Source organism: Cheilinus undulatus, linkage group 17 (assembly GCF_018320785.1).
Source record: "Cheilinus undulatus linkage group 17, ASM1832078v1, whole genome shotgun sequence".
NCBI classification, from domain to species: domain Eukaryota; kingdom Metazoa; phylum Chordata; class Actinopteri; order Labriformes; family Labridae; genus Cheilinus; species Cheilinus undulatus.
In genome coordinates, this window is record NC_054881.1 from 16483047 (window position 1) to 16509853 (window position 26807).

A 26807-nucleotide genomic window follows, 5' to 3' on the forward strand; every position below is an offset into this window, starting at 1 on the left:
AAATTGCACACATGTACACAAATTAGATATCAAGCACAGAAAGGTGAGAAAATGTTATTTATATTCATCCATGCCTGGTGTATGGTTGTTTCAGAGCCTCCTTTTGTTTTATTAACGTCAAATTAAAACGTGCTGCCAAAACTGTAACATAAGGAGGCTGTTTCTGAGGAGTGTTGTACATTGTAATGCCTGATATCTACCTTGTAGCAGTGGTAGAGCATAAACAGTTGTGAAATAGAAAAATCAACCAGGTCATGGACGGTCTCATATGTATTTTTTTTAGGATCTAAGAGGGAACCAGTACAAGTTCAGTAAATTTCATAACCTGTAAAAACTCATCATAGAGGCTTTATGTAATAAAAATGTTTAAGCTAGTTGAAAAACTAGACCTACAAATTAGTATTCCTAGCCCTATATATCACTTCTACTTTGCCTTGCCCAAAATTACATGTTGTAGTTTCTGGGTGGTTGAATTTGCTTACAGTCTTCATTTAAAGGAATACAGTAAATGACATAAATGCAGTCACACAGAAGAATAACCCTGCACATGTATACGACTTCGCATTCAAAATCCAAACTAATGAAACAACACGGGATTTTACAGAGATTTCCTTGCGGGACAAGCAGCATTCAAACGTTAAAAAGCTTGTATAAACAAGACAAGCCCCCTTTTGACCAGCTGGTAAAAATCACATCAGCCTGCCCTTTCCAGCTGATTCCACCTCCTCGAATTGCTTATCAAGCTGAAAATCTCTAATGTCAGTATCAAACCAACTACATAAAATTGCCAAACCACCTCTTTTTTAAACTATTAAAAACTTTCAAAGTTCAACTTCACTCACAGACGTGTGAACTGCGCCGCTAGTGAGAGAGCAGGCTAACCGTCTCGAGCTAATTAACGTCAGTCACACAGACAGACAGTGAAGCTAACCGCTAACAGCTAGCTGTGTCTGCCTACCTCGGCTGCTGAGACTCCATAGTGCGCCTCTCACAACAACCAAACTTGGTTGTCATGTGTTTCTGACAGTCCTCCCCACGGCGTCCTCCTCACTTTGTCACATTGTTTACCGGTGGAGATAATTTAAGTCATTTAAATGACTTGTCAGGCCGCCGTTGTTTGGTACTTGTCTGCTAACCGAGCGTCTTTGGGCTGTCCACTCTCTCTCCCAGCCTGCTGGATTGTTCTACTCTGTTCAGCCACCCGGGGACCTAGCTTGGTTTTATACACTCAAAGCAGAAAATACTTTCGATGAAATACCTCCAACGTGACAGCTGTACAATTACAAGCGTGGTGTGGGGATAAATATGACAAATACATTCATTTTGAGCTACATTATCAACTCGTTTTCTTCCTAGGCACTGTTTGACCAAACTTTACACAAATACCCCTGCGTGTTTGACATGGTACAGTCACCTGTGTTTATGTTTTTACAGCAGAGTGGTGCTATGAGTCCAGATTAAACTTTTGGCTGCGTATTTATACAACTGCATACTACACATAAACACCTACTTTGTGTATAGTAATATAACTCTATACACAGTCAAATTATTTTGCTTTAAATGAATTGTATGTATTATCTTTATATTTATCTTTCAGATGCAACATAGGCTAATAAAGGCCAACAGAAAATGTAATTACTGGTACTCTCCAAAAATAAATCCTTTACTTGCATATTAACTGGATTTAAGCTCCTAAAATGGGTTTAAAATTTATTGAATATAATGTCTTTTAAAAGCCAACAAAAACAAACAAGATCAGCGACAAGTCTGACTACTTTTGTATTTTAATTACACATAAACAACACAAACTAAAAGTTCCTCACAGGAGCTTTAATTGTAAGCACAGCAAAAATACAATGTTTAAATTCCTTACTTTTTTAGAAGGGTAAACTGGCCCTGATTACTACTAAGTATTTAAAGAACAACTTCAGAAAAGAGATATAGGCTATATTTGTCCACAGGGGTCACCAAAATAAACACAAGCTGTCACAGGTGCTTTCAGTTATTACAAAATGACATTTTTAAACCTAGGATTTGGACCTATGTGCAGGTTTATTTATTTGCCAGGTTAAGAAATGTTTCTTTAGTCTTAGTTCAATACTAAGCTAACAGTACCTCCAATGCAGTTTGATAGTAGTCGCACCAGACTTGCATAGGCATTGTGTGCATGTTAAGCAGTCTCTGCACCTGGCTTTGACTCAGAATTTGAATATCATAGGTGCCAGTTTAACTCAGCTAGTAGAGCAGGTGGCCGTACTCAGAGGCAGTCCTTAACGCACTGGTTGCCGCTTTGAATCCGGTCCCTGGCCTTTGTCTGGTGCATGGCTTGCTCTATTCTTTCTCTGCATATTTCCTGTGTCTCTTCAGCTGTCTCATCTAGAAAAGGCAACCCCCACCACTCAAAAAATAACCTAAAAAATTAGATATACTACTTTAGATGTGCAGGATCAAATATAAAATCACAGAGTACTCCAGAAGTGGCACAAACCATGAGTTCCTCACAGCAGCTTAAGTAAAAGTGGAGAAACTCCTTAAAGGGATATTTATCAAAAGGATGTTCACTGAATACAGAAATGATATACAGTTGAAATAAAAACAGGCCCAAATGTCCTTGTTGGAAAAAAAACAAACAATGGCCAACTCCTATAAACTAAGCAGCAATGAACAAACCAAACATGATACACCAAAAGAAACATCTGCTACACCCTTTTAAGAATCTATGTTGTTGATAGATAAGCTTACCTGTTTACATCTACAAATTTAGAGCTTCTAGACCTGTCAGGCATTCATTGTCCTGCCAAGAAATACTGAAGTAGATCCTCTGACTCACTTTGCCACCTCTGTGACAGTTTTGGTGAGTGAGTTTGGATTTGATGACACTCAGCCAGAAAAGCCTGCAGCTTTAACAGCCAATAACAGAAAACAGATGAATCACTGAACACATTTCAACAAGACATGTAGGACGACCATGCTAAGTGCATCATAAAACGGTTCTGTCATGTGGTGAATTAAATCAAGCTGGTTGGGTTGCTGTTTTAAGAGTATGGATAAAGGAATGTGTATGATTTAATGCAGCCATGTTATTGGACACTTACTTTGGATGGTTATTTAATGCTGCCACCAGCTGTTCACTTACATTTAGACCTGGAGACTCAGGACAGTCAAAGGATTAAGATGAAGACAATTCAGAGATGTTTTAGCCTTATAATAATATGTTTAAGATATTTGCACGTTTGAAAAATATACACCTTCTCTATTGTATTTTTTGTAATTTTTATGATTTTCTACCTTATCGTTTAATATTGCTTTTTATATATTTTTTTATATACAGGTTACCATTCTTTGGTAAGGAGTGTTCTTTAATTTTATGTTAATTGTTTTTGCAACAAAACACCAAGATAAATTAATGTAAGTGTAAACTGTTGGCAACAAAGCCGGACACTGATGCCATACAAAATTTAACAATATAATACAAAATATTCAAAATTTTCATGAGATTCAAATGACACAGAGGGTCTGCATAGACAGAAATATGGGATGTTGTTAAATTATTTTCTAATTTGTGTTGGGGTGGCTGTGGTGCAGTGTTAAAATGTGTTGTTTGTCAAGAGAGAAGTCACGGCTTCGATCCCCAGCTCCTGCAGCCACATGTTGACACTTCCTTGGGCAAGACATTTTACCCTAAGTCCTTGCTACTGCTATGTCAGTGGTGCGTAAATGTCTATGGATGGGATTTGTTAATATTGATAGACAGATTAAATTGCAGCCTCCACCATCAGTGTGTGAATTGGTGTGAATGGGTGACCTGTGTTGTAAAAAGTGCTATATAAGAGGAAGCCTGTTTACTTTAAAAAGTAGAAAATCAAGTTTTAAAGAGGTGATTTAGTGTGCATTAGCTGTGATTTATTCATTCATCAATATCATTAATGGGCTGAAAATGGGGTTTAAATCTGCTATATTGGAAAAAAAAAAAAAAAAGATTTCCAGGCCAAATTGCAATGCAACATAGAAGTTTTGTTGTGTGAACTGTCTCAGGTGATGAAAAATACAAATATTTCTGGTAACGTTTCAGCTGTATTCACATTTTACATAGCACACCACAGTGAGGAATTCCAGAGAACAGAAACACAATGCTGCAACAAGCATGCCATCCAGAGGCTGCAGGAGGGGAAGGACTACGGTCCTGGAAATTTTAAGTTCCCACAATAACCAGTAGGCGGCACTGTTTCTTTCTATGATAGAGCAGAAGAAGTAATAGACAGGTGTTTTTTGTGTACATGTGAAGGATTGAAGCTCCAAGCTGAAGCAGAACACAATGACATGCAACATATGTTTACCATAACAAGACAAACACACAAGACATGCTACTGTATATTATGTTAGTGTTCCAAACACAGCATTATGTCTCTAGAGACTGCATGGCAAATCCAAACAAATCTGTTGTGCACAAATGATGTATTGCAACACTTTGCAATAGTTTGAAGGTGCTAAATACAAGTTCAATTATATATATCAAACTAAATCAATCGTTTTCTAAATAGTTAAGCAGAATAAACAAAGATAACATGTACATGTAACTTGGATATAATTATGACAAACACAAGATTTACCCTGGTTGAGCATTGAGGTAAATAAAAAAAACCTCAATGCTCTGCTACTTTGTTGTCAAAGATATTACAGCTGTGGAATGTTACTTTTACACAAGTGCATTTGCAAAAGTATAAGGTGAATATTATGTAGCTGAGTAGTTCTCTTTATGATATTTTTACTCTACAAAACTTCAGAGGAAAAATGCACTCTTAGCTTATGTAAAAATTACCTGACAACCTAATTTCTCAAATTAGGAATATGTGCCTACTATATATATATATATATTTATATGAGAACTTATGATATTATATGATAGATAAGTATGAAGGCTATGATCCCATCACCCCCCAACCATAGAGTGCTGCAGTATTAAGTCTTTAAGGTCATGAATTTTAGTACATTTGATTCCATCATACTTAAGTCTGTGGGATTTATGAATCAGTTTTTTGTTAGATGCTTGAGATAAGGTCTGTGCTAAACACAAGCTTAAGAGATTTTTATTTGTTTTGTCGATGGAACCTGAGTAATGCTTCCTTCTGGGTTGGCCTACAAAAATAAGTCATCCCTGCAGCACTCTATTGGCTTTGTTAGCACAGGTGGGAAGAGACAGCCCCGCCCACAATGAGACACTCATTGTAGTGGGAAGGAGGGGTGCTGAGGGAGTTTGTAGTCGGACATACTGGTTTTTAAAGTGCAAGATGTACTAGACTGGAAGTTGCATATTATACCATTAAAGCTCATGTGAGAAGTTTTAGTCATTTATAAAAAGATATTACAGTGATGCCTCTTTATGAGCTATGAATGGACAAAGAAAAAAACAAACACTTCAGACTAAATCAGATAAGCAATAACAGGTACTGCTTTGTCCACAGGGGGCAGCAAAGTCAACATTAAACCAAAGTTTCACACCAGAGCTTTAAGTACATTTGTCCAGATTTTAGTGACATTCTTGTAATCGTTTGAAATGCATGATAGCCACTTTTACTGGAGCATTTTTACAGTGTGGAAATGGTACTTCTACATAAGTAAAACATTTGAGAGCAACATCAGTGACTGTGACTTTATCTGACACCTCCTTGGTTGGACTGATTTGTATTTCTCTGCCAGAAGGTGACCAAAAAGGGAGGGCATTTCAGGACATTGTCCTCCAGGATGTCCTTCAGGGTGCCTACTTGTATGCAGAATGAAGTCCCCGCTGTTTCACTCCTGAAGCGCTGTGTGACATCGTAGCGGAGGCCGCAGTCGTCTGCTACTGTGGTGGGGCTGTTGTGTGCGTTTAGTGCTTCAGCTGTGGGGCCAGTGGCTTTGACTTCCAGCATTTCATGTGTGACTGTAGATGTATCCACAGGAAGCACCACATAGGCCTGCTGGAAGCTCTCTCCAACTGTGCATTTCAGCTCTGTGGACCAACAGAACTCCCCAAGATCCCCTGGGAAAAGAGACACTATTTTATGAATACTTAATAATGCAGGTCATTTCATGTACCCTAAATAGCCATTACATTAGATCACCAAAGCCATCTATTACAATCCAACATAGCCGCTTTTACCAAGCGTCTTCATTTTCAGTTTTTGTTGACGTGGTCATAACAGTGATAATTCTTCCTGACTTAGTCCTGATGCTGTATTGCATGCATTTATGTGTGTGTGTATGGGTTATACAAACCGCAGTTCCAAAAAAGTTGGGACAATGGGTAAAATGTGAGTGATTTGCAAATCCTTTACAACATATTACGTTGAATACAGCAAAAAGACAACATATTTAATCTCTAAATGATAAGCTTTATTAAATATACACACGTTCTGGATTCCAGGTCTGCAACATATTCCAGAAAATTTGGGACAGGAGCTTGTTTACGACTGTATTTTATCACCTTTTCTTCTAAAAATGCTCTGTAAGCATGTGGGGACTGAAGACAGTAACTGTAGAAGTGTTAAAGGGCAGTTTTTTCCCCACTTTTGCTTGATGTACAGTGCTTAACAAATTTATTAGACCACCTGTCATATTTGTCTCAGAGACCATCCAGCATCATAAAGTGCTTTAATGCGAACTCTTTCATTTTCAGTGAGCTCTCCACATTTTACCATTTTGAACAAGAATGAGGGATTTCAAACTGAATTCACCTTTTTATACCCAAATTTGAGCCGGCTCACTGGGCTTCTCTGAGAAGTCAGAAATTAATTAATCAAGCATAACATTCAACCACTAAAACTCATTTTTCTGTTCAGGAATGCAAGTAAATAACTATAATTTGTGATATTAATCAAGAAATAATAATGTGCTTTACTATTTTTTCACTTTTTTTGTAAATCAGTACATTTGAAAATTCATGGATAACAATAATAATTATATTTTAGCATTAAATATATCATTTGGGTTACATATTGGTGTATTAACCATTGCTGAAACATAAAAAATGATTTTGGTAATTACCAATGCTGTTAATTTAGGGCAGCTGTGGCATAGACTTACTTAGGGTGGTGGTCTAATAAATTTGTTAAGCACTGAACATTTCAAGTTACTCAGTGCAGTTCCTGTTGTCATATTTGGATGTTGTTGCTTTCCCTTTGCATGGTAGAGTCTTAACTTACATTTGTAGATGCAGCAATGTACTGTGCTAACTGATAAAGGTTTTCAAAAGTGTTTCCAATGGTCACATCACAAAATTCCTTGCAATTGCATGTTGAGGAATGCTGCTCATAAACTATTGGACTATTTTCCCATGCAGTCTTTCACTAAATGTTGAACGCCGCCTATTAATTGTGAATGACTGAGCCTTTTAGAAGTGCTGTTATACCCAATCATGGCACTATCATCTGCAACCAATTAACCTACAGACCTGTGGAATGTCCAGATGTGTTTTGAGCATTTCAAAATTTCTGAGTCTTTTCTTGCCCCTGTCCCAACTTTTTTGGAAAGTGTTGCAGGCATCATATTCATATTTGTGTGATTTTCCCCCCAAAATAATTTTTTTTAAATTATAAATCACTTTATTCCTTTTTGGTTTTCTTTATGTTGTATGATATTGAATATAGCTTTATAGGATTAACAAACAACTGTTTTTATTCCAAGTTTGCAGTTTATGTGCCAACTTTTTGGGGAAGTTGGGTCTGTACCACCTACTATGACTTCAACAATAATTATGAAATTAAATCATGACCTCTTTTACCTGGAAAACAAAAACTGAAATTGTAGGAGGTTCATAAAATCAGAATTTATTGTAGAACTACTGTATCAGATCACTTGAAATCCCTCAAACATTGACAGATGAATATAAGAGTGCACACTTCTCTACCTGAAATGACTTAACATTTAGTTCAGGTTATATTTTTGTAGGAAAAGATGGCTTACAGTATTTGATTTTGCTGCATTTCAAAGTTAAAAATATCACAGTCTCCTTACCTTCTCTAGAATCTGTGAGCCTTATATTATGGTTGTCCTGTAGCTGCAGTTTTTTGATATACGTCATCTGAGTGCACTCCATCAAACAGTCCGTTAGCTGTGTCACAGTCCTGGGGATCGGATTCAGCAAAGTTTCCTTCTCTGAACACACAATTGCACCTGCACCCATCAGATGGGGTAACAGTATGATCAAGGACAGCCACGCAGTTGACATTTTGTCAAGATTCTGAATAAATTCAAACTGCTGGCAATGTTCAAGTATCAGCCCAGATCTCCCTGTCCTCCTGGAGAGTTAGTGTTTTAGTGTAGTCAAGATTCAGTGAGTTCAGATTCCAAGAAAATATATATTTTAAATCCTCTGTGAAAATGCATGAACAGATACGGAGTTCTGAGTTTTCAGAAGTGCGCAACATGTTGCTCTTCCCCTCAATACGGTGCCAACATTTCTGCCTCTGCTATATTCCTCCCTCAAGTTAACACATCACAGTCTGGCAGGCACAACATCCTGAAAGGTCGGCACACAGAACAGCATTTCATTAAGAGCTATATTAAGATCAGTCATCATTAAAGCTCCCAGGGTAATAATAAAAACAAAAAGGAAGCCAAAAAAGAAAGATTGACTTGAGTCATTTTTATTGAAGAATTTTTCTAAGCAAAAAATCAGTAAATGAGTACAAAGGATAAAACGGATTACAGCAGGCTCATAACCCGGATAAAACATTATGCATTGATGTAAATATATAAATGAGGTTATATATTAAGCGCCAGAGTGTGTCTGTGGGATACAGCTAAAAAAGAGAAGAGTGAGGTAACTTTGCAAATAGACTATTTTAGAATCAAAACAAAAGAAAGAAAAATAAACTCAAATATATGCTATTGTACTTTAAAAATGTAACTGAGAACCGCAATCAAAGAAACACATTCTATTTAAAGTCGAACAAAAAATGTGTAAAAATAAAACACATTCTTCAATATGAGTGATTATACAACAGTTAGTTTTGGCAAAGTAATCTGATTGGACAAGCAACATTCATCAGTGATGATATAAGAGAAGAGCAACTTTCACAATATGTATGACTACACCTCAGACAGGAATTCTAAAATATTTCTAATATGGTCTACATTTACAACTGACTGTGTTTTTCTTTTCAGCAAAAATCACACAAAAGACTCTAATTTCACTGCTTTCAGGATAAGTTGTATCTCTTTGAATCAGGGCTGTAAAATGATATAAGGTTTTAAGTTGTTAAGTTACCCCCCTCTTCACGTTTTAAACTTAACCTGTTTTGCATTTAAGACCATTTTAGTTTCATTTTGTTTTTTCTGTACTGCCTTAAACTAGGGGTAATTGACCTCCTGTTCTGTGATACCAATTGTTATGGAGTACCAAGAGTGCCATGCAATGTTTGGGTTGCCTGCTCTGATTTCAGACTACGTTGGTGAAGTTAAAAAATAATTAGTGTTTTCGGGTTCTTCAAGTTGTTGTATTGGATATTGTAACTGTTGTGTTTATCTCTGGCACTCACCCTCCTGCCTACAAACAAATCACTGCAGTGACAATATTCAATCAACATCACTTCTTATGTGACACTGCTTAATCTAAAAGAAGAAATTTCAAAGAGATACTGAAATTCTCATAAAATAAAAATACAAATCTTTTCAGTTAGTTGTAGTGAAAAGGTTAAAATAAGGTCCCATTAGCACTCAAATGTGCTGTATGTCAAAGGAAATTGATAATTTATTTTTCTTGATTTATGTCCTAAATCACAACTTATTTTAAAGTGATGTTCTTTAAAGTGTTAAAGGATGATCTCTTCTATAACAAAAAATATGTTATATGCAGCATATTAAAGGTAAATGTTTTGCAGTTGCACACTAGTGTTATTTCTTTTAGCTCTCTGCCATAGAAACGGTTAAAAATGGAGCATGGCAAGTGGATGTGTATGGGAAAGCACAGAAATACTCAGAGAATATTACATTTAAGGGTCAGACAGTTTATCTTCTGGAAACAATCTACACTTATTCCTTTGGACAAAGTCATAATTCGGTAGTAAAATTAACAAAAATATCTTTTCTTTGACCTTGGTCTGACAGTTTCATCCATAAGAGCAAGCGATGGTTTATTAACTGGCCTGTGAGAGGATTTGGCTCTGAACAGTCTCACATTTTTGAAGGGAACGCTCCGTAACATTAAGTAGCTTTAAATAGCACTCTGTACTCATGAGATTTATTTAGAAATAAACTGGCACCAAAATCAGACTAGTGTCTGCTTCACATCATATCAGTCTCTTGGTGAAAAAGAAATAAACTTTTTCACAGAATTTTTTCTTGTTTATTGTTTTGAAAAGTCCTTAAAAGCTTAATTTTTTTGGTGATTTACTATGGACTACAACAGCACAAAAATTAAGATTATACACTCAGGTTAATTGTTCATAAATAAGATGAATAATGTCATACAAGTACAATTTTAAGACTAATTTAAGAAGGTTCCTGTTCTGGTTCTTTCAATCATTCTTTCCAGCTAAACAGAGAGACAGGAATGCAAAACTAAGTTCTTACAAAAATCTGATTTAGTTCCCATGCTCAGTGTTGAACCCACACAGAAAGGATCTAAGATAACACCTTGCATAAAGAGAAATAGCCAATGACAAAATCAGCATCTACTGGAGAGAACAATAGGCTCACATATGATGTTGTTTGAGTCTGCAGGGTGTCACATACTAAGGACTATAAATCAAACTTTACTCTCCGCTGGGCTGCAGGAGGTCGGCGCGCCCACAGCCGCAGCTGCTGGTTAGCTGCATGGAGGAGAGGACCACAGTGCCGGATTCATCCACGTAAATGACGTGCACTTTTTCCTCTGAGGTTGGCTGGCAGTATGGCGCCTGGACCTGCAGGAGGACAAAGAGGGGAGGGGTCAGGCATGAAGAAACAAGCTGTGGGAGACAATCAAATATATCAACAAAGGAATGTGTTGCATCAAGTTTATTCATTCTTGTTCCAAAGGTAGTTTGCATTCTTAGATAAAGTATTAAGTGATTTCAAGATTAGTTTGTTTAAAGAACCCTGGTAGGAAGATAAACTGTTGACACAATGGACATATATTAAATTAGACTTGACTAAATATACATAATATGAACGATATGCTTTGATAACAATCAAATAACTAAAACTCTATTGTGAATGTATTTTTTTACACTCATATTTTTTGACAAAATGTGATCAGGCATTGTTAACATCCTTTTTTTAATCAATGATGTATCAATTATTGTTTCATCATATTATATTGTTTTTTTTAAAGCAAGCACTCCAGGCCTTTAACTCTAGTAAAAACTTGACTGGGCAGCTTTCCCTTGTATTAGAGTAACATTTGACCTGGCGTATCAATACTTTTACTCAAGTACTCTGTCCACCATTTTTTTCTTCAAATAAATGGATATTTTTTTAACTTCTTGTGGCTTGATTTCAGCTATGTGAACTCGTTTAGTCATAGTTACACCATCTGCTGTTTCCAAAACACATCTGCTACCACATTGCATGCATTTCAGGTTGATCAGATTTAGGGAGCGCCTTGGCTTGTGTTAGGTCGAGGTTTTTGTTGGCATGAGGAGAAAAAAACAGGCTTATCTACTGGCAGCTGGCAGCACCACCAGAACATACCGAAGTTAACTATGGTTTTTGCTGAGGACACAAAGGTGCAAAAGAAACCAAAAACCCAAATTAAAGTAGTGAATATAATGCAACTTCTACAAGACAAGATTCATTCATTCCGACTAGTGATGAGTCATGAATGTTTTAATACTTTTATTGTTTAATCAATTGATATTTTACACTAAATCTGCAGAAGAAAAATGAAGGCTTACAATAGTGCTCTGGTCACAAAGATACAATCAAAAAGAGTTAGTTGTACAAAATAACAAATCCTTTCATTTAAAATAAAGTTTTTTTTGTTTTGTTTTGTTTTTTTAACCTCTGCTGAAGCTTTAAAGAAGTATTATACTTGTTGTATTTTTTCAGTCATCCAATAGGAAGCATTTCAGTTAGATGAGCTGTTCTCAACTGGCTTATCCTCAAGCAACCAAAAACACATTAATATTAGACTAAATGTAATAAATTATATCCTAACCACTAAAATATATTTAAAAAGAAATATTTCAGTTTGGACCTTAGAAGGAATAAAAAATATGACTGATCTAAGTGAATTAAAAACCTCAAGGAGAACATGCATGCATATATTTCATTTTAATCTGTTTACATTGATAGCATGTAGATTTTTAGTGTTTTAGAAATAGCGATTAACACGCTATCATGTGCAGAACCAGATTTATCACCCCCACTAGAAAAAATAAGTAGAGAATCATGAGAAAATAAGCCAAATTTACTCCTAACTGCAGCAAAACTGAGTTAGATAAAATGTATGGCTGTATGTCTGTAATGACCCACTGATCATAGTCCCATGTCCCACTTTTGGGTCCTGACCCATAAGTTGATTTCAAACTGATTTAGATCATGTTTTTGAGAGCTATTATGTGGACATCTTTGCACATAAGGGAAAATTTCTTGCCGTGTATGAGTCTTTATTTGTATACCTGTGAGTCTGCATCCTGGACACCAGAGAGGGGTGATGGGCACTGCACAATGTGCCCTTCAGGGCTGCAGAGTGCACATCGGACAATGGTAACGCTGACAGGGAGGATCACCCAGCTGTCCCATCCAAGATCTGCAACATAAGGATGGATATGAAAGGGATTTTTGTTATAATTCCTCTTATACAAGTGCAAATGCATGTACAGTATGTAAAAAGCAACAATGATGCACACCTTTCATGTAGACCTCAGAGGCCATGGAACAGCACCTCATGCTTGTGCTGTTTCCACAATCAGAGCTGCCAGAAACAGCTGGAGCTGCAAGAAATAGGACAGAGAAAAGGCGGTTAGACTTTCAGCTGACATGAAAAGTAACTCTCTATAAAGGTTTTGTATTTCACCAACCTGCAGCATCCCTTTCTCTGTGAGCCATATTGCTGAAAGTGGTCCTCCATTGCTCTCTGACGTGGTCCAACCCAGCGTTGGGGAGCCGTGGTTCAATCTGCAGGTTGAGGGCTCTGAGGAGGCTCTTCCTGATGGACTGCAACGACTCACCCTGGCACCTGAACATCAAAAAGCACACATTTCAGTGAAATAGTTCTCAATATTGAAAATTACTCTGCAGAAATGTTTAAGAATTAAGAAATCCTTCGCAAAAATTAAGAGCAACAGCAGCATGCCCTCCCAATGATCTGGTTTACCATTTTACAGACATTTAGTTGATGAAGGTGATCAATTCTTGCACAACATACTTAAACAGTCAAAATACCTTAAACCATTGATAAAATCTCATGTTTGCCAAACCCATATAAAAAGGCCAAAGTATGCATTTTAAAATTTTAACCCTACAGCATAAAAGACATCTTTGCACATACACTGCTGTTCCCCAAGCATCATTCAACTTGACATGTGACTACTAATGCCATAAAGCTTGCATATCAACAAAAAACATAAATGAACAATCAGGTTTGGTACTGACCTGTGATGGGAAACAGGAGAGTTTGCAGAGGCTGCAGGTTCCTCCTTAGATGACTGCAAGACAAATGCAATCACCATTGAAGAGCCCAGAAGCATTGTCATGACAACAAACGCGCAGGACATGGTGCACGAGGTGGATGGCCAAGCTGTAGATCAACTAATGCAGCGTTAGAACCGCAGGGGACGAAGGGTGCAGATGGTAGTGTGTCTCTGGTTGGAGGAGCAGGAAGAGATACAAGTGACAAGTCAGTGATGCTGCACAAGGTACTGTTTGTCAGGGCTTGGGAACCTGGGTTTTTATCTTTCCGTACCCCAGCTTGGCCTTGAGATACTTAACATTGTTGTCTTGTCCACTGGTCTGTGCGAAAGATGGGAGTAAAATCTGGCGGTGAAAGAAAGAGACCCTAACAGACAGGAATTAAAGGTAGGAGGAAGGCATTAAGACCAAAGTCTATGTCTAGTCTAAAGTTATGATGTAAATTGGTCTGTTTTAAATTCCAAAAAGATAACACTAATGAAAATCACACCAGATCCATAGATGGCCCTTTGAACTTGAGCCACTGCAGTGGTGTGTGAACCCACTTTCAGCCAATCAAAGTTCACGAATTCAATTTTACACACATTAATAAAGTTGTACTTAAAGGTGATGTTGTACTGTAATGCCTTATTAAAGGTGTTAGTTTGTTCTTTATACGAACATGCATGAGATGGGGCCAGACACCAGAAACATCTGTCGGTCTTATGCAACACCACCACTAACCATTAGCATATTAATACAAGAAATTTCAATAGTAAATGCAATGCAAATTAAGCACAAGAAAAGTAGCTTAGAGTACATAACAGGAAGATCAAAGTCAGACTGACACTGGATGTAGTTTGTCTAAATTTTGTCATGTTAATCTAGGACTCTCCATGGTCAATGTCTACAGAAATAGTTACTCATGGCCATTACACACAAAAAATCCCTAACCAAATAGGGTGCCTATTTTTACGTTTTGAATAACAGAGCACAGAGAAACAAAACACAAAGTAACTATTTTTTTCTGCAATTGGGTTGTAATCATTACACATCCCATATTTTTGCTGCGAAAATAATAGCAGAAATATCAGCTGATAAACAGAATACTAATATTATTCCCCTGCAGTGGTTGTTCAAGGACAGAAATGTAACACTAAGATGTGATGGGTGCTGCAGGTGATGTTAATATCTCAAAGCCTAGAGCAAAAAACTTGGCAACACTGACAGCTGTAGAAGCTGGTTAGGTCCAGAAGCATGCAAAGAATGGGAACTTTGAGTCCAGTTCCCTTTTCTCTGAGGCCTCAACGGGGTCACCAAAACATTTTCCCATGCAGCCCAAAATACTCAGTTTATCTTCTGCAGTGGTTATCGAACCATATTTCATCAACAGTGCCAGAGGGATTCTTGGTACAAATTGATACACGACTTTGCAAAGCTTTCTTTTTTATGATGGATACAAAATGACTCAGTGGATGTGAAGATGCAGACTGAGGTTGTGAGAAAGTAATCAATAAACATCACTATTTGAATAATTTTTTTTAATACTGTTTTCACTGTCATATGGATACTCAATATATAAATATATTAATTGCTCCCATCGTGGCACCACGTTAATGAATCAACTCCTGTTCACTAAATAAGACAAAAACAGTTTCTTCAAAATGTTAAGACCATTTGCCTGCTGTATTTTGTGAAACTACTGTATACCTTATATTCAACAAGGTTGTTCTATACAAAATAATGAGATAAAAAAATCCCTTTGATTCCAAAATTATGTAAATTTCCTTTTTAAAAATTATACTATTAAGAATGGATAACTATACAGCTGTAGTTTCTAGTAACTCTTCAGGCTCACACTTCATTGTTTAGTTGAAGGCCATTGGCATATTTAGATCAGAGGTTTTGCTCCACATTTATGAGAAGTAAAGCGATGGGCTCCTCTGCACAAATTCACAATAGATGAAACTCTGTGCCTAAATACTGAGCAGAGAATTAAAAAAAAAAATGCAACTAAAAAAGGATTGTTTATGCAGTGATGTTCTCTTTTTGCTATTTGATTGCCAAAGTTCATTGCACAATATTTATAGATACACATTAAGCAACTAGCCATGTCTGAAGGATTGATTAATAAATAATTATAATAATAATAATAAATAATAATAATTGATTATAATTATCATTACTAGACCAAAATACTGATACTAATAATACTTTTGAACTTCTACTTGAAACAGATTGTGGTGATCTATTCAAAAAGAGTGACATTTCATCTTTGATTTACTGAAGACATCTGACATTTCTAACATTGGCACAACTTGCCAAATTCTAAAGCCTAGAACAATATGTGCCCTCAGTAACCTATCTGGGCATCACAACACAAAAATGTGCCACACTTTTATCCAAGATGTTCAACAGGTCTCAACAGCACAGTAAAGATGTCATACTCAGGTGTTTAATTGTTGTCAGGTCTCAACTTCTCAGAGTTGGACCACTTTCAAGGAGTGCAAAGCCATAAGTCAACTTTAACTGGAGAAGAAATTATTTTCAAATTTACATGACTTTTTTTTTCTACAAACAACTGTATCGCCAGAACATGCATAATACATAAATTGCCCCTGACTTTTTGCCCTTCCCCATTCTACATTGTTTGTAATCTTTTCAAAAGTAAGTGTTTTTGAGCACTCGTAGAGTAGAGATTTACCAGAGAATAAGCTTCGATCCAGTGGTGTTCACTTAAAAAACACCTGTTTATTTGTCATAGAAAATGAATTACCATACAACACTGTTTCCAAAAAGTTGAAAGTTTATATCAAAGGTGCCTAGAAGAGTTTTTCTTTAGAAAACCAAAGTAATAGCTGCTTGAATTTCATCTCACTTAAAACCAGGGGTGGAACGTAACTACGTAATAACATTTACTCAAATTACAGTAATTGAGTAGCTTTTTTGTGTACTTGTACTTCCTTAAAAACATTTTGAAATCAGTACTTTTACTTCTACTTTACTAAATTTTAACTAGAGTAACTGTACTTTTACTTGACTACTATACTATTGTACCGTTCCACCTCTTTTCACTACACAGAAGAACACAGAGAGAATGATTCAACATCATAGACCAAAGCTCTACTTTTGCACCATCAGTGAAGTTATTCACTGAGTTAGAGGTGAAAACTGTGACTTTAGTTGCTCTTAAGGGCACAAATTCTTCATCAGTATGTATCACCTTGCAATAAGGCTGACTCTCTGTTTTGTTCATGCCAGAGGAGACCCACAATGCCACAGGTGAAGAGTTACTGCAGGTCTGTCGAACTGTAAGATATTTAACACTTTCAAAAGTATAGTTTATCTGTACGTAATGTGGACAAAAATTTAAATTTAACTCTATATGACTTTAATTAACACTGTCAACTTTGCTGTGTATTTGCCTTTATTATAGAGGTGTGACTCTACCTGAACAACCTGGTTGAAGATCTATTCTCTTCTTTTTTGTGCCAATAAGGAACGATCGTATTTACTGTACAACTCCTCTGTAGCTACTCAGTACTCAGCACTTAAAGAAAATTTTAAATACTTTTTACTTTTACTTAAGTAGATGTATAGACCAGAACTTTCCCTCAAGTCAATTTTTTTCAACATTTTTTCCCTCAAGTAACGGTACTTTTACTTGAATACAGTAGTCGTGTCCTTTTTCACCTCTGCTTGAAACACGTTTCTGGTAACAAATTCATTACAGGCATGTCATTTTCCAAAAACAATAAAATTTCTCATCTGTCATGTCTGATACACTGTATTTGTGTTATTTCTAAACAAGAATATGGTTTCTGTGTTTTAAAAATCATCAAACTTCCTTTAATTTACATTAGATACACCCCAACTTTTGGAATCAGAGTTGCATATAATAAGCTATTGAATAAATCAGTTGGTAAGACTAAACATTGGTTTTGAGTGCAAAGCAATAATGCAACCAAAAGACCTGTGTTTATTTTTTTTTTCTCTTCATAAGAATGAAAATATCTTATAATATCATGAGCCATATCCTCTCCTCATCACATACACAAAAACACATGCACACATACCGGAGGTCACTGCTTCTGACGTTCCCCTACTGTGGATGAATGAGCGGAGTCCTTGAGTATCAGGCAACTCCCACAACTTCGTTGTTGTAGTAGCGATGGGAGTCACGCCACTGACAGCTGCTCCTGGAGAGGATCACAAAGAGCCTTTATGTAAAGATGAAGGCCTCTGGAGGATGCAGGATGCAGTTTTTCACACAGCAGACGCAACAGAAGATGTGGTGAAGTGTATGTTAACACATGAGAACAGATAAAGGGTAGTGTTGCAGGGTCTTTTGAAAACCACTGCCTTTCATCAATGTGTAATATAATCTCCAAGATGGAGAAGCAAAACTGACTCAACTCACCTGTTAAGAGATGCTAATACAAAAGATACATTTCAAAATGCACGTCCACACATGAGAATTAAAATGGTTTGTCGTAGATAAATAGAACAGCTGGTGCTACAATGTGATACACACTGCCTTGTGAATTCTACCTTTGTTAGCATAAAATCTGTGCTCTCCTGAGGTCAGAAGGGCAGCAAAATGAGCTGCTGCTAGCTTACTACTAGCCTTTAAACAAGGCAGCAACATTCAAAGTTAAACGTTGTTAATGTTAGGTTTCCAATGCTCAGTCTCTAAAAGTGCAGTGGTGGTTAAAGCCAGAGAATCAAAGAAAACCAGGGCTGCAAGCAGCACTGATGGGGCCCTCGCACCTACAAGCACGTCAGGGTTTGGTGCACAACGGGCTTGTGGCATAGCTGCTAAATGCAGTTTTAGATACATCTTTCAAACACAAAATCTCAAATTCTCTGATGTGTCACATCCGTAACAGCCAACATGAAACAAAAATACACAGTGTAGCCAGCTAAAACATGTCATAAAAATATTGCTTAATCTTAATACAGGTGGCCCATTGAAACACGCAATATTTCCAGTTATGACATCACTGAGTCAATTTGCAGCCATGCCCTGTGCCCATATTTCTGCAACTATGGTTGCATATATGCTGATGTAGTTACTCACGTCTCTTTGTAGTCTTTCTCTGTGCTGCGATAAGACACCACGTGGATCAGTGTGTAGACCCTGTAAATAGAGAGCAAGCAAGATGACACACCAGTAGAAAGTGGAAACATGTAAATGATAAAAAGATAAACATTATGGTAAATGTTTTATTAATGTTCCTTATAATTCTCTATAAAGCTGATATTTTGAAACCTTCCAGCTGAAAGTGGGTAAATATTTTGCACATGTTATAAAACTTATTCCCCTTTCACTGAATTAGAGCCGTATGACTAAAAGTTAAGGTATGACACACTGACTAGAAGGGAACACTGAAATTGTGATAAGGTGCTTATTTGTCTAAGTTTGTACCTGTGATACAACATGGCCAGGAACTGGATAAGCGGTAGAACAGCAAAAGACAACAGGAACATCAAACTGAGAGGCTCCACCTGTCAATACAAAATGAAAGTTGTCACTGTTTTATAATAAGTTATAGGTTTTACTATATGATATGAAAAAAAGACCACAGTCCTTTAATTATCTTTATCTCTGCTGAGGTTGTCAAACTGTCAAAAGTTACTTTTCAGAGCTAAGTTTTATTCCATTCAGTCTAAACTTTCTGATCTTTGCTATTTTACTGATTAACAGCATTATTATCAGCCATGGCTGCCTACGGGTTATGAAAGCATCATTACAGAGAGATATGTACCAGAAAACTGTCAATATAATACCCAGTCTCTGTCGCTCTGCTCTGACACAGAGCCAAGCAGCTATGCTCTGATCAGAAGTAATTTTTTTTTTTAAGAGGCTTGTATTTCTTGAGTGGGCGTGGCTTTCAACCCATACGCTGCACCATCTTAGAGCAGATTTTACAGCCTCATTTTTTATGATTTTTAAGCTTAATTATATACACTTGGAGATGATTTTCATGACTGAAACTTGGCCTGGTGGTTTATAACACAACGGCCTGTTCTACAACAAACAAAAATTAAATTAGTTTTTAATCACCTTACAGGGACTTTAAAGATATTCAGTCATATTTCAAGGAAATTGTGCCACAAGCAAAAGCAGCAGTGGGCCATTCAAATTCATTGATCTGCAAATATTGAAATTTTGTCCTTTTAACATCTCATGAATTTCATCTTGTCTCTTACAAATGGAAAGACATTGACTGAACTACACAGATACATGTATGTGCTATTTTCTTTATTTTTCCTAACCAACAGTTGCCCTTCTGTTGTCTTCTTAAGCTATCTTAAAGTCCTTTAAGTTTAGTCTTTTAGTCCTTTTCCCTTATTATATAGAACTCTTCATATTGTAGTGAGACTGCTTAAAGTTACTGTCTCACTGTGGACACTTGGGGGGGATAGAGGTCCTGCATTTACCTGGAACTGATGAACTAATGAACTGATGACACTCAGCTGTGTGAGGATGTGGGAAACACGGTTTGGCTGTTAAGAGGGGGTTTGAATGGGCACGTGGGTGTGAGAAAGACATGACTGCTGTCGTCTGTGGCCGTGGCCGTGGCCAGGGGGACAGAGACATAGACAATGACAGAGTGTGCTGTCCGTGATTTTTAGTGTTACCGACAGTGAAGATAGCTGGAAAAGGGAGCAGTTCCTGCGTTAGGAGGGGAGGTTTGTTGTCTCCTGTAAGTAGAGAGCGGGGGGACCAGACCGGATGAACAAAGGTGGTGGCAGCGTAGACCTTTATAATAAAATAAAAATAGACTTTTCTTACAATAGCTATGGTCACCAGTTAACAGGGTCGCTCGTTAAACCGAAACACCGGAAGTATTACCGACCAGCAACCCCGTGTTGTATTGAGGGAATTGTACCCCTTAAGGCCAGTTCAGACCAAAGATTCATGATGAGACTGTTTTAATGTCGCTGGCGAGAGTCACAGTAGTCTGAGCTGAGCGTTGCAGCTCGCATGTAGCCGTATGATGGAGTCGCCAGTGAAGTCGCAGAGAGCGGGTTTAAGAACACAGCAAGCAGAGAAATGTGAAAAGGGAAATATAAATCTCGTTTTGAAAGGCTATAGGCTGTACGCCTATTTCGTCAGATATTCTGCTATTAATTTTAAAAATATACTGCGGTCAAGCCAGCCGTCTCTGTTTTTTGCAAGAGGGTCTGGCTGCAGCCCTCGAGCAAACCTCTACGCTGGGGTGTTCAGTTGGAGACCCATACGCTGGTTCGGTTTAGTCGTTTTAATCTGACTGGTTAGGTTTAGGCATTGAAATCCGACTGGTTAGGTTTAGAGCCTGTCGGCAAGCGGATAGGGCTGAAATTTTGTTGCGGGTAATGTACGTCACGCCCCAGCGTAGAGGTCCGCCGGCTCGGGCAATATACGTCACGCCCCAGCGTAGAGGTTTCGCCCCAGCGTAGAGGTCTTCAACCGAGCGCCCCAGCGTAGAGGTTTGCCCGAGGGCTGCAGCCAGATGCCTCTCGTTTTTTGTGCAGTCAAGCCAGCCCTCCAACATTTCAAGTGCTCCTGTATTGCAGACTTTATGGCAAATACACGGAGGCAGTTAAAAAAGTCGGCGCTAGGATGCTACGGCGTGGACCAATTTCCAGTTTTCAAAATAAAATGTGGGTTATTGAAAGGCAATAAAAAGACACGTACCAGTGTGATCCTACACTGATATGGAGTCCTAAGGCAACACGACCTGGAAGCTATTTAGCTAAAATGCTAATGTTTACATTAAAAAATATTTTAGAAATAAGAGAAATATTAAAATGTAATAAAAAAAATGGGTAAGCTATTGAGCTAAAATGCTAAGATTTACATTAAAAGTATATTAAGAATGAGAGAAATATTAAAATGTAACAAAAAAGAGGTGTATCTCCACCAGCCAGTGTAGTACTATGATCCTGCACCGATTTTGAGTCATTAGGTCACATGACCTGGAAGCTATTGAGCTAAAATCCTAATGTTTACATTAAAAAATATTTTAGAAATAAGAGAAATATTAAAATGTAATAAAAAAAATGGGTGTATCTCAACCAGCCAGTGTAGTACTATGATACAGCACTGATTTTGAGTCATTAAGTCACATGACCTGGAAGCTATTGAGCTAAAATGCTAATATTTACATTAAAAAAAGTATTAAAAATATCAGGAGTGTTGGGATGTAATAAAAATAGGTGTATCTCCACCAGCAAGCGTAGTACTATGGCCCTGCACTGATTTTGAGTCAATAGGCCACATGACCTGGAAGCTATTAAGCTAAAATGCTAAGATTTACATTAAAAGTATATTAAGAATGAGAGAAATATTAAAATGTAACAAAAAAAGAGGTGTATCTCCACCAGCCAGTGTAGTACTATGATCCTGCACCGATTTTGAGTCATTAGGTCACATGACCTGGAAGCTATTGAGCTAAAATCCTAATGGTTACATTAAAAAATATTTTAGAAATAAGAGAAATATTAAAATGTAATAAAAAAAGAGGTGTATCTCAACCAGCAGGTGTAGTACTATAAACCTGCACTGATTTTGAGTCATTAGGTCACATGTCCTGGAAGCTATTAAGCTAAAATGCTAATATTTGAATTATAAAATATATTAAAGGACTTTGACAGTACAGGATCATAGTACTACACCTGCTGGTGGAGATACACCTCTTTTTATTACATTTTCATATTTCTCTTATTTTTTAATATATTTATTAAATTGACTCTTCCTTACACTAACCAGTGTTACTGTTGCTCTGGTACACTTATTTTTAGTGTTAGAAATGTACTCTCTTAGTGTAACATTTTTAGAAGATTTCCTTTAATTTTCAGTGTAAACGTCTGCCAAGATTTTTGTTTGATTTTAATATTGCATATCATTTATCATAATTACGAGACCTTGTCATGTAAAATGGAACACGAAGTGTGAACAAAGTCAAGGTTTCTCTGCTATGTTGTTTGTCCGTTGATTGTTTTTTAAAAAAATGTATCTTATTTTATTTTATTTTATTTCTTATTTATCTTTTTTTTAAATTGTTTTTAATAAATCTTTTATGCATGCATTTGTTGTTTTTATGGACTTCTATGTCTGTCAATATAGATGAAGTTGATGATACATGGTGGTAAGAACCTTCTGCAATATCAGGAAGTGTTTACCCATTTAAACCATCTCAGTATATTCATGTTTGAACTGGATTAACCGCATGTGGAAAGTCTATGACTCAGTGGACAATGTCACTCATTGTACAGATGCATCTAACAACAAAAACAACAATAATCCACCAAAAACATGAGCAAATGAACCCCAGGAGTCATTTATGTACAACAAGTAGCATCTAAACACATATGAATACACATAAAAACATCTAACAACACCTAAAACACATCTAAACACAAAATGCATGATGGGAAAACTCTGCAACCCAGATCTGAAGTGGCAGTGTAAAGTGTTTGGATTAACTGACTCTACAGAGTTAAACCAACACTGAATGCATTAACACTGTCAACTAACTCCAACACTGAAGACCATTTCACTCAGAATTGAGTTAATGTAACACTTAGGGGCTTAAAATTAACTCTGAAAGGTTTAACACAGATTTCAACACTCCAGGTTTTGCTGTGTACTATCTGAACCCCCCTTGCATTCCTTTATGTGTCATGAACTGTACTATTTCTATGCGTGTTTTGTGAAATATATTTTGCGCTTTTCAAATATTTATTCCTATTGGCCTTCAGGGCCACCGTAATTTCGCCAAGTCAAAAAGAACATTTTGGTATCCGAAAATACATTCTGCCTATCGAAAATTGTCATTTAAGATATCTACAACGTCATTTTGACTAGGCGAAATGACGTCACTTTTGCCATTCATGTGAATGGGGTTCGTCATTTCCGATATCTACAATGTCATTTCGGATATCCAAAATGTGACTTACGGATACCTGCAAATGAATTGTAGATACCTGTAATTCTAATTCAAGATATCTCTAATTACATTTTGACTAGGCAGAATTAGAATTACAGATATCTTTGATTTGCATCAATTCTATACAATTTTTTTATATTTTCAGTGTTTTCTTATTGATTTCATATCTTCTTTTTGATATGCATTTGTTGCACTGTAGCAAACGTCCTTGGCCACATTAGTTTTGCCACAGGTTGTTGGGCCAAAAGGAATTGTCAATTGTCAATGTTTTCTCTTGTTAATTCAAGTACTTTTATTTATGATGAAAATTTGGATCCTGTACTGGATTTTTTCAAGACTTATTTTCTATTTTATTTAACCTTTATTTGTGAAGTGTAAAAAGAAGTTTAGGATAAATGGATCCACTACAAAGGGAAAAAGAAGTTTTAGGATTAAAGGGTCCTGCTGAGCATGTTTTTCTTAAAAGTGCTTTTACTTGAAGTAATAATAAAAAATGCATGGTTCTGGCATGCATATTTTGTTCATCATGCAAAATTGTACCAAAAATGTATTTTTGCAAACAACTTCAATAGTTACCATGTGAATGCAACAGACTATGCACTTGTGTTGAAATAAAAATGATGGTGTTAAACAGAACTGCTCCTTGTTTTGTATGTATAGTCATATTGCTGTAATAAAGAAGTAATCTATGCAAATAAAAAAAAATCTAAGACAGACTATTATGGAGGACTGAGAGTGCCAAAATGAAATATATAATTCATTAATTAATTAAATGTGCCATTAATTAAATGTGTCATTTATTAATTAAATGTGTCATTAATTAAATGTGCAATTAATTAATTAAATGTGCCATGAATTAATTAAATGTGCAATTAATGAATTAAATGTGCCATGAATTAATTAAATTTGAAATTTATGAATTATTAAATGTGTCATGAATTAATTTAATGTGAAATTTATGAATTAATTAAAATAGTCATGAATTAATTAAATGTGTAATTTATGAATTAATTAAATGTGTCATGAATTAATTAAATTTGAATTACATATTTAATTAATTCATGACACATTTAATTGATTCATGATACATTTAATTAATTCATAAATCACACATTTAATTAATTCATAAATTACACATTTAATTAATTCATGACTATTTTAATTAATTCATTAATCACACATTTAAATAATTAATAAATTACACATTCAATTAATTAATGACACATTTTATCAATTCATAAATTACACATTTAATTAATTAATGGCACATTTAATTAATTAATTGCACATTTAATTAATTCATGACACATTTAATTAATTAATGGCACATTTAATTAATTAATGAATTATACATTTCAATTTGGCACTCTCAGTCCTCCATATTAAACCCATACAGTATGTATTAAAGAGCTTACAGCTACTCAACAATCTACTCAAGAGCCACACTGACAACAGGTACTTTGCAAGAGCCACAATCCAAACTGTCCCTTTCTTCTCTGAGAACAGTTTGTACTTAGGAGAAAGGGTTTTGGCTGAGATTTGTTAAGAGAAGGCAATCATGATGCTGTGCAATATAAGGATTGGTTTATTTTTATTGACACCCTTATTGATACTCTTATTGATAATGTGATGATTTATCTGTGTAGTGACTCCAAAAACCAGCCTTGTCGCTTGAGAGGAAAGGTGTTGGTCCTGTATTTGTCTGACGCGCTGCCGGCTTGTCAAGAGATGCACACTGAGGCTCTGAATGCACTTTAGGTGTTTTTAAGAAACAGCGGCTTTCACGGTTACACACACTGGACGGATTTGAGTACACAGTAGCAACAAAAGGCAAAGCGAAGCAATCAACAAAAATTACGGTTACCCCGCTCTCCTCTCTCCTCCTGACTGCAGGTAAGCATGCCTCTTAGTAGTAACCGGCATTCACCACATACGTCACGTGACCCAAGCTCCCGTGCGTTACCACAGCAACCCAAACACCACGTGACACATACACACATACTACATTATGGCTCCTACAAACCAGCCCCTTAATTATTACTCAATAATTACCATTATCAATTTAACAAATAGGAGACATAAACGCAGCAGCAATAATAAATGACAATTATACAAGCCTGCAAATTAGTGTCCATCAATACTAATAATCCACACTGGAATCTTCTTTCTTCATGTTTCAAGTCATAAGCCAAAATCAAGTAAAGTCAAAAATGTCTCAAAAAACAAGTTCACAGTCAAATGTGAGCAAAAAAAAAATCACCAAAAAAGAAAAAATCAAAAAGTAATCCACAAATCGAGTTCTGCAAGGGGTCCACAGGATCCAAAGTCTCTACTGAAGCCACTTCGTCCTTAACCAGCCTCAGCCTCCTGCAGCAAACAGATCTTCGTAACAGGCCAGTCCAGACAGCTGGTCCGTGTTTTTATCCGTACCTGACGGACAAATCCCCTTCGGTCTGGAAAAGTTTGAATCACTCGTCCCATCAGCCATGAGTTCCGAGGCGCTGTGCTGTCCATGATAAGGATGAAGTCTCCAACATTGAAGTTCCTTCTTGCTCCTGTCCATTTCTGGCGCTCCTGCAGTTGAGGTAAGTATTCTTTCACCCATCTTTTCCAAAACGGATCAGACATGTATTGGACCTGTTTCCATCTCCTGTGTGCATACGTATCTGTTGGCTGGAACACTCCTGGTGGTAAGGATGGAGAGGTTTTTAACAATAGCAGGTGGTTAGGAGTCAATGATTCCAGGTCATTCACATCCATAGAAGCCTTTGTGATTGGCCGGCTGTTGATGATGGCCTCGGCCCGCAAAGCACTGTATGCAAGCCTTCTTCATCCATGTTTTGTACTATTAAGGTGGAATTAAGTACCTTGTGGACAGATCTTACAAGGCGTTCCCATGGTCCTCCATGGTGTGAGCCAGCTGGTGGATTAAAGCTCCATTTTATTCCCCTTTTGCAGCATGACATCCATAATCTGCTCACTGTTCCACTGCTCAATAAAACACAGAGAAACAATGTTTGTTAAAAACAACAAAAGTTCATTCTTTTAGAAAATAAACCATCTTTAACTACAAATATTTATTCACCAGTGACTTATGAACCTACCTCTCAAAACCAGGATCTTTACAACACGTAGTACCAACATCAATTTCATAATATGATCTAATACATTCCTGCTGTGATGAAACTTAACTTACTAAAGTCCTGAATCAACACAACCATGTCATTCATGCTAGGGTGATCACACTTGTACAAAATTTCATACAGTAATCCACTTTGTTACACATTTGCAAGAATA

At 36.6% G+C, this 26807-nt stretch overlaps 2 protein-coding genes across 2 annotated transcripts in view; both read right to left on the reverse strand.

The window, feature by feature from the left end:
• Positions 1 to 8454, reverse strand: part of aff1 (AF4/FMR2 family, member 1) — a 33202-nt gene extending 24748 nt beyond the window's left edge. Inside the window, exons 1-2 of the mRNA XM_041810749.1 lie at positions 7993 to 8454; positions 959 to 6019 (exon numbers count right to left, since the gene is read on the reverse strand). Of these exons, the coding sequence (XP_041666683.1) occupies positions 959 to 1014 (56 nt within the window). The 5' untranslated portion in view covers positions 1015 to 6019; positions 7993 to 8454. The remainder of the gene's footprint in view (positions 1 to 958; positions 6020 to 7992) is intronic.
• A 154-nt stretch (positions 8455 to 8608) lies between these two features.
• On the reverse strand, positions 8609 to 13839 carry gsdf (gonadal somatic cell derived factor). The gene is made up of 5 exons (XM_041811688.1): positions 13558 to 13839; positions 12984 to 13141; positions 12813 to 12896; positions 12582 to 12712; positions 8609 to 10883 (listed from the first exon to the last, which is right to left on the reverse strand). Exons 1-5 carry the CDS (start codon positions 13677 to 13679, stop codon positions 10734 to 10736), a joined length of 645 nt encoding a protein of 214 aa, XP_041667622.1. The 5' UTR covers positions 13680 to 13839; the 3' UTR covers positions 8609 to 10733.
• Between the last annotated feature and the right edge of the window lie 12968 nt (positions 13840 to 26807).